Raw genomic sequence first — 8,570 nt, forward strand, 5'->3', positions numbered from 1 at the left:
CACTCACTCACTCACTCACTCACTCACTCACTCACTCACTCACTCACTCACTCACTCACTCACTCACTCACTCACTCACTCACTCACTCACTCACATACCCACAACACAACACCACACCACACAAAATGGCCCACTATTACGCCAAAGCCTACCCCTACAACTACGACACCGACACCAACTCCGACGAAGACCAGCAGCTCACGCCCAAGCCCAAACCCCGTGCCAACGACGCTGACAAAGACTGGGAGTTCGTTGAGAAGCCCGAGACCTCGGTGCCCTTTGCCCTCACCAAACTCGCCTCCATCACCACCACCACCACCACCACCACCACCACCACCACCACCACCACCACCACCGCCGCCGCCGCCGCCGCCGCCACGAACAAGACCGGCAATGGCGACGGCGAGTCCTACGAGGACGTCAAGATCCTGCAGCGCGCCACCAAATCCCTCATCAACGGCGGGGACTGGCAGATTGCGTCGCTTGGCGGGCGCGTTAGGAAGACCTATTGGGGTAAGTTAGTAGTAAACAAAAAGCGTTTCCAAAGCCGGTCTTCGTGGAGGGATGGGGGAAATCAGTGAGGCTGGCTAATTGATATTCCTTTTTTTTTAAAACGAGTCAATTTCATCACGAAGTCGATTCGAGACCTCAAGGAGGATATGGCAAGGCTGGTGGAGAGGGCGAGGGGGGGGAGAAAGAAAGGTAAGGAGGAGGAGGAGGATCTCAAGGAGAAGCTAAGGGTTAAGGAGGAGGAGAAGAGGGCGTTTGAGCGGATTTTGGAGATAGTGGAGGCGGGAGGAGAGGAGGAGTGATCTATGGGAGGATGTTGCGGCGTTGGGCGCGGAGCGGGACAGAGTGATGGGAAGTGCGGTGAAAAATGATTAGTGCCGTGAGAGAGTGAGTGGGTGAATTAGACGAGGCAAACCGGTTTGCCAAGAATTTTACTGCCTGAAAACTGTTTGCCTTGTTTTTGGTCACGCTTGGGAGTTGGGTGGATACCTAGTGACTTTTGAAAGTGAAGACGCTTTGGTTGCTTTTTGGAAGACATGATGAATTCTACTGGGTCTGTTTCTCTTCACCGCTGCGAGTCAACAGAAGATGACGAGATTCGATCGCAAAGCAGAGTACAGAAAGGCATTGTCCAATGTTCATACTATTCATTACGTGACATCAGCCCCTTCATATCAGGTTTGTCTTCATCGCACCTCCTTCAAGGCCCCCCGCCCCCGCGCCTCATCACACAAAAATGACATCTTCGAGTGGACCCACACCCTTCGTTGCGTAGAGTGGTAGATCTGCCTAGGCTTGCCCGTCTCTGCCGCCAAAACATGCCCTGACCATTCTTACCACTCCCGATGTTCATAGCCCCCACCGCCGCCATAGTCGCCACTAGCCGGACAACTAGCACCCCCCACGCTTTTAGGCTCTGGGAAGAATCCGTAATGTTCATACTTATAGCAGACGGCGTTGGGGGCCTTGGGGCAATCCTTGTGGTCGCAGATGCTCTGGAACTCGCTGTCGCCATTGACGAGAGCCTGGGCAGGGGCGCATGCGACGTTGAACGTGGCGCTTAGGAGGCCGGCGACGGTTTGGACGTCGGCGGCACTGACGCCGAAGGAGGCGGCTGCGGCGCCTACTTGGGAGATGAAGTAGCCGACCTCGTTGGGATCGAGGCTCATGTATCTGTTCGGGGCAGGGTGTTAGTGCGTATGGTTTGGGTAGGACCATGTTAATGTGTGTTGGTTGGCTTGCTTGGCGAGGTATGTGTATGTATGTTGTGTGGACCTACTTGTGGACCTGAAACATGCCAGGCTGCCCAGCGTATGCCGGAAAGCCAGACATGCCTTGCATTGAACATCCAAGGAGGGTCCCGAAGAACTCGTAGAGGTGAGTGAAGAGCTTGCTGAATGCTGGTGAGCAGGTCGGTGGGTGTAGAGTAGGAGGAAGGTCTTACTATTGATTGGTGCTCGTCATCTGAAGGAGACTGCCATCTATGACAGAGGCTGCGCCACCGCCATCGAGGAAGTTGATGGCCACAGGATGGCCACGGTTGGAAGACTTGAGGCAGCCGTTGAAATAAGGCAGTAGGTCAACGGCCTCGCCCCCGTAGGTAGCAGGAGCAAGGATGCCAGGGACGGCGATGCCGACGTTGGGCTGCGTGTAGTTGCCAATAACGACTGTGTTGACGACGAGCTGCAGCAGTGTGTACTGGTTGGCGGCAGTGTTGTCCTTCAGGAGGGCGACGGTGTATTTGTCACATAGCGACTGCTGCGGAGTTGCATTTACGCCGCTGAGGGCGGCAAGGAGAAGTAGTTTGGAAACCATGGCTGATAATCGGGATGGACAACTAACAAGTGGGGGGCTTGCTAGAATGCCCATGAACTCACGCATATATATACACCACTCACTCGCTGATCAGTGCCGTTCGATGACAAGACAGTGTGCCACAGACTTGCTTGAAAGCTTCTCAACTCAAGAGCAGATCTCGTGAGTAATTGTCGTAAGGCAATTCGTCGACGGGTCGTGTGATAACCGGGATCTAGAGCCAGGTCAGCACGTTACGGCCTAATTCAGTGTAGATCAATCCGGGGATTCCGTTCTGGGTGAGCGCTGAGGGTAAGCTCAGGTGTCCCCGCGCGTCGTTCGCCGTTCATTGGACATATCAGCTTCGGGCAGAGTCTGAATGGAACCCACGTTCCTAAGGGGGAAGAAGGTTTTGAAAACGAGAAGACGCTGGTCCATTCCTGGCGCACGGTCTGACGATTCGGGAAACGTCTCTGGGAGACACGCCAAAGTGACATTGATCGCTGACTTGGGCCGTGTCAAGCAGTCTGGGAGTTGTTGACGGTATCGGGCTCGCAGTTGCCGCTGCGCCAACTTGATACACAAAGCTGCACGACCTGTACGACTGCCTCCGTCATGAAGCAGAAGTCAAAGTCGCTGAAGGGGTCCAAGCCCGTGTTGAGCACCTTCGCCAACGTCTCGTCCTGTTTAAGCAACCAGCACTTGTCCGTTGGTCGCTGGAAAGGCAACAATCAACGCTGATCACTGGAATAAAGGTTCACGCATGACGCTCGGTAGTAAGACACAGCGGGAGTTCGAGAGAGGGATGCAACTCGACGGTGTGAAGGAAGTTTCGGGAAGGCGACCAGCCGAGAACAGAGAGTTGGTGCTAGGCCTATTCTGGAATGCTTTGGGAGACCTAATTCCACTACGTCGTTTGCGCCCCCAATCTGCCTGTGTATTGTTTAGCAATCGCATCCCCGCGCTCATTTGAGGGCCCTGCCGGATGGACAGGATCGAGCCAATGCTGAAGAGTGCTGGCGATGAGTCTTGCAGAGGATCTGGCCAGCGCTGGAAGCACAGCGGCAATATCCAGGATTCTTTGGCAGGACGATCCTACTTGAAGAAAAAAGGATACCACATAAACTTCCCATGAGTCTACCGCAAGCCTCTGTCTATACATGCACCGATCGAAATGTCGATGATCCTAAGTAATGTGCAAGCGGACGAAGAATCATCTCATCCGGATGTTTTATCAGCTTCGGAGAGTCGGTTCTTCTGGATGCGCTAGCCTGTTTTAGGGTCGGCCGCTGGTCGGCAATCAGACAAGACGTGGCGCCCTTTGTTCGTCCAGGCGAACGAACTTGCAATGGTATTCTTTACTGTTGCTGAATGACAATCCATCAGAGGATCTTTGTTTTCGGCCGCTTTCGCGTTGTCCCGGCAGTTCTGAAGACCAGAAAAGCCGACGTAGCCAGTCTATTGTAGTGTGTAGCGGAGGCGTCATGCCGAGTCAGGAATTGGAGCCGCGGCCGCACGCCGCAGGCCGGGTCCTTTACCACCGAGTCTTGGCATTCAGACTGCATAGTTATGTAGCTACCTGCGTAGAGTCGCCGCTTTGCCGTCCGACTTAGATCACCGCGGCCGCATCTTAACAACAAATATCTGCTGGATTTGTAAGGCATGGTTGTGTGCTTTATCGACGAGACGATATAATGCATTGCACCATGTTGTTGTCCAATCAATATAAATGTGCTGCTTTCACCTACAATTCTTCATCTTTTCCATCTCATAGCAATTGTTCCTCCAAACTACAATAGTGTACAAAACCAATCCATTATGTCTTCCATGAGCAACGCCACCCTGAAGCCGATTGTTATCCACGGTAATGGCGGGCCAAACCCCACCAAGGTCATCGTTCTTCTAGAAGTCCTTGGTCTTCCGTACACTGCTCTGAACGTAGCTTTCTCCGACGTCAAAGGTCCTTCTTACACTGCCCTCAACCCCAACGGCCGTTTGCCCACCATCGAAGATCCAAACACCGGCATCAAAGTTTGGGAATCGGGCGCAATCGTCACCTACCTCATCAATACCTACGACCGAGACCACAAGTTCAGCTTTGAGGCCAACACCCCCGATGCCTGGCACGCACAACAGTGGCTCCATCTACAGGCTACAGGCCAGGGACCTTATTACGGACAAGCAGTCTGGTTCAAAAAGTTCAATCCCGAGCCCAACCCAAGCGCAGTGAAGCGTTACGTGGGCGAGATCAACCGTATCACAAGTGTGCTGGACGGGTGGTTGGCAAAGCAGTCTGAAGGCGCAGAGGGTGGCAAGTGGCTGGTAGGCGGCAAGCTCAGCTATGCCGACTTGGCCTTTGTGTCATACCAAATCACAGCAAATACCTGGTTTGCAACGGATGAGTTTGACCCGGAGCAATATCCCGAGGTGAAGAAGTGGTTGGAACGCATGGTGAAGACAGAACCCGTCAAGGCGGCTCTGAGCAAATGTGTGCCGTACAATGAGTACGTCAAATGATTGCGAGCCGAGCAGTCGGCCTCGATAGACTAAGCAGACAAGCCAGATGCGCTTCAGATAGCTACATGAGCAATGCATTTCGCTAAACTTCGATCGGTGTCCGGGATACCTACGATTGTCGTTGTTCGCCCAGGCCAAAGCCCTACTCAAACATGGTGAATACGAACGTCCTCTGGCACATTCAACGAGTGGGTACTTGGCTGGCATGGTGAAGACTGACGGATCTATGAGTCACCTTGACGTGTCAGCAACTGGTGTAGTGATTGCCTGGAACCTTCCCCATAATAGCTGCCAATTTGTTGAGACATGCTCCTTCCTGGTGCCTGAATTTCTCTGCCATCAATTAGCAAGCAACCGGCTCCGTTTTCAGACTTCGGATCTTCTGCCCCGTCAAACATACTGTGTCTGCTATTCCACCATGGGCGCACAGATGCCCTACCAGAGGCCTCGTTATCGAGATTGTGAACCGTTCTCAAAGAGGTCGGAAAGAGCGATCGCGTCTGACACCGATGTGCGAATCGCAACAACCAATTCCACGGCCTCTACCGAACATCGTCGCCGTAGCCGGAGTCCCGTGAGAGACCGCCTCGAGCGAGAGGGCCACCCGACCAAGACTCCTAGCTCGGAGCGCAAACATGAATCGACCGAACTCGAGCTACCAAAACCGACCACAATGGACAATGCAGACCTCATCGCAGACACTGCCACCGAGAAGATCGATCACGACCAGACTAGACGCTCACTCTCCGCCTCAGCGCCCTCTAGCCAAGCCGCAGCCTTCACGAGGCGTTCAAGCGCCACTCCCATTGAAGCGCAGAACCATATTGAGTCCATCAGCCAAGAAGCTCCTGACACTTCACGTCAAGCCTCGGTCGCATCATCTACTGCCACCGCTCAAGCTCACAATGGCCACCAGTCAGACGACCGCGGGAGCCTCGTTGGCTCACGCCCACTTCCTATCGAACCATCTTTTGCCGATCCTGTGGCTCAGAGCAACGACTTGACTAGTCGAGAAGCACCTTCCACCCCACAACCACCTGTAGCCGAAGCCCTCAAAAGCGCTGCAGCCTACAATCACCTAAAACCTCCTCAACCCCATCAAGACCAAGACTCTGCCCCTGCTCCTGCCTCACCCGGCGGCAACGATCTTGCCTTATATCCAGCCCGCCCTCCCGCAGCCACAGCCGAGACCTCGACAGTCGAACACCAACGTCAACAGCAGCAGCGCGAATACATCAATCAAGTCGCTCGCATGATCGCCACCAAGAATCTCTCGAGTGGACAGCTCGAAATGATACACTACCGAAGACAAACATGCGAGGACTTCAAGCGGATGCTCGACGAGGCGGTGGCTGAGATGGAACATGATTCACAGGTCCTGACGGAGCGTGATGTGATGATGCGCTGGCGGTGGCAGTGTGAGCGGCAGCGGCATGAGCAGGTGTGGGAAATGTGGAACGCGGAAAAGGCGGAGGAGGCGGCGGAGCGGGCGAGGAGGATGGGGCGGAGGGGATGAATGGCAGCGGAGATGAGGTGAGGTGTGGGCATTCTGACGGACGGGGCAGGCATCAAAAATGATAAATTTCCACGGGGGCTGGCGGATCGCGCGGAGAGAGAGCAAGTGGACCGACTAGGTGCACGTGGTTGAGCATTCGTGTTGCGGTCGTATGGTGTCAGAAAGCCATTGTTTATTGTGTCGATACGGGACATTTGTCATGATGAGGCAGAGCGCGGCAAAAGGTCCCAGCATCAGGGCATTGCTCGGAGGCATCGTTGACAAAGAACGATCCTCACATTGTCTCCAACCGTCCACAAAGGAAGATGTCTTACCTACCTTAGAAGGCCTTCATCAAGCCTCTTCTGAGATGAGTCTCAGATGAAAATCAGAGCATGTTATGTTCCCCGCCACGTAGAGGTCTCTGGGCCTGTTTCAAGTAACGCTGGCGCGAACCAAGAAGCATAAGACTACCACCTTCATCGCTACCCCAATCGAGCTCCGCGCGGCAATGACGTGGATCCCAAAACACGATGCACACCGATGCCGCTGCACGCTGGCCTGGGCGGGTCCAATCCGGCAAAGGCGAAGACGAAGGCCAAGATCCATGCTTCTCGTTCTGGCAAGTCGACTACCCGAGCGACATCGAGAAGCTCTTCTAAAGCGAACGCCGCGCACAGCTGCCGAAGAGGTCGATCGTCACAGGGAGGAAACGCGGAGCGAGTTATCCCGAGGTCGACCTCGGTCGGACCACCATGGGGACGGCGGAATTCCCGTTCGAGCAGCGGTTGTGGCATCCGCATGATGTGTCAGAGCGATTGTTCGACTGGTTCGTGCGTTTCGCTGGCGAGGGGGGATATGAGTTTGCCGACGCGCCCGGAGGAGGGAGGGGTGTATATAGTCGGTTGCACTCCGTGGAGCTGGTTGAGTGACTCAAGCTGCAGGATGTGGCGGTGTTGGTGGGCGTGCATCCGTTTTTCTTGGAGGCGATCGCGGAGAGGATTGCCGTGTGGGATGCCGCGGCTCTCGATCGGGCTGCAGTGAATGGAATGAGAGAGGTCATTGGATGACTGGATGACGACGAGCGCGAGGAATTGGTCGAGACGGTTGGGACGGCTGTACTTGGTTAGAGGCTGGAGTCGGTGCCGCGGATCTTGAAGGTCGACGCTAGGCTTTCTGATGAGATAGGTGAGAGATTGGTGCAGAAGGAAATCCGGCGGCGGCACGAAGAGCTCCAGGAGCTAGGGACGGACGAGGAGCAGTCTGACGCGAGCTCGGCTCCATATGGCAGTGTCGATGAGCCACGAAACTTCTCGCCGGCGATTCAGCGGCCGAGCTCGCAGACATACATGGACATGGACATGGGGACAGGCGACAGTACCTCACGGAGTGAGCATGGAGACGATGATTGTGAAAGTGGTTTGGATACAGCCATTTTATTTGCGAGTGTGAATGGAAGCGAACCCAAAAAGCAATGACAAGCTTGGTGGGACGTGAATTGGACTCTCTGCTCAAGAAGGCTCAAAAAGCACTAGAATTTAAAAACAAAGATCTATAAGGATCAGAATGAATCGTTGCCGTGGTCGTGGTAAGAAAATGGGGAGATGAGGTTGCCGTGCAGGAGGGATCTGCGCTAGCTTGAAATGACTTAGCGTGGGACTTGCCAAGGAAACTCATCTTCCACTCCTCGTCGCTTCCAAGCTTCTCTTTCTCTTTCTCTGTCTTGCTCTTCTCCCCTCGAACAGCTCCCAATCAACTGCGCTAGTGGTTATGAGGCCTGTGATTCCTCATAATTCCTGCCTCTCGATGTTTGACTTTGACAGAGGTTCCCCTATTCTCCCGTATGTCCTTCTTCTCCCATTTCAACAGAGGTTCCCCTGACTCTGATCATGACTTTGACAGATCTAAGAGCATTTTTTTTTCGCGCGCAAACCAAATGATTTCCTTTCCGAGGCGACGGTAGTAGTCTCCTCTCTCGACTTTTTGCGAGTCGTTGAAATAAACGAGCGAATGACTCATTTCTGTGTGTTTATGTCTAATTGTACATGATTGTGATTTGTTCGCCCTCATCTTGGCAAGATCGCGGATTGCCCTGTTTTGCAGCTGTACTCCCCTTGGAGCGACAGCATCCTGGAGGCTCGGCGAAGGGCCGTACCTGGCAAGTCGTGGTCTGGTGTGAGGTTTGCTTGTCGGGGTTGTCGGTCGTTCTTTGTTTTCTTGTCTTTCCTTGTCCTGTGCGTGTTTGGATGTGAC

At 54.1% G+C, this 8,570-nt stretch overlaps 3 protein-coding genes across 3 annotated transcripts; 2 read left to right on the forward strand and 1 right to left on the reverse strand.

The window, feature by feature from the left end:
• Window positions 1–1,344: 1,344 nt before the first annotated feature.
• HMPREF1541_02491 (uncharacterized protein) lies at window positions 1,345–2,326 on the reverse strand (the record flags this gene model as incomplete). Its single annotated transcript, XM_008716846.1, has 3 exons — window positions 1,345–1,684; window positions 1,791–1,904; window positions 1,956–2,326. 3 exons carry the CDS (start codon window positions 2,324–2,326, stop codon window positions 1,345–1,347), a joined length of 825 nt encoding a protein of 274 aa, XP_008715068.1.
• A 1,797-nt stretch (window positions 2,327–4,123) lies between these two features.
• Window positions 4,124–4,822, forward strand: HMPREF1541_02492 (uncharacterized protein; the record flags this gene model as incomplete). Its single annotated transcript, XM_008716847.1, has 1 exon — window positions 4,124–4,822. One exon carries the CDS (start codon window positions 4,124–4,126, stop codon window positions 4,820–4,822), a length of 699 nt encoding a protein of 232 aa, XP_008715069.1.
• Window positions 4,823–5,240: 418 nt separating this feature from the next.
• Window positions 5,241–6,338, forward strand: HMPREF1541_02493 (uncharacterized protein; the record flags this gene model as incomplete). Its single annotated transcript, XM_008716848.1, has 1 exon — window positions 5,241–6,338. One exon carries the CDS (start codon window positions 5,241–5,243, stop codon window positions 6,336–6,338), a length of 1,098 nt encoding a protein of 365 aa, XP_008715070.1.
• Between the last annotated feature and the right edge of the window lie 2,232 nt (window positions 6,339–8,570).

The sequence above is a fragment of the Cyphellophora europaea genome, assembly GCF_000365145.1.
Source record: "Cyphellophora europaea CBS 101466 unplaced genomic scaffold supercont1.2, whole genome shotgun sequence".
Taxonomy (NCBI): domain Eukaryota; kingdom Fungi; phylum Ascomycota; class Eurotiomycetes; order Chaetothyriales; family Cyphellophoraceae; genus Cyphellophora; species Cyphellophora europaea.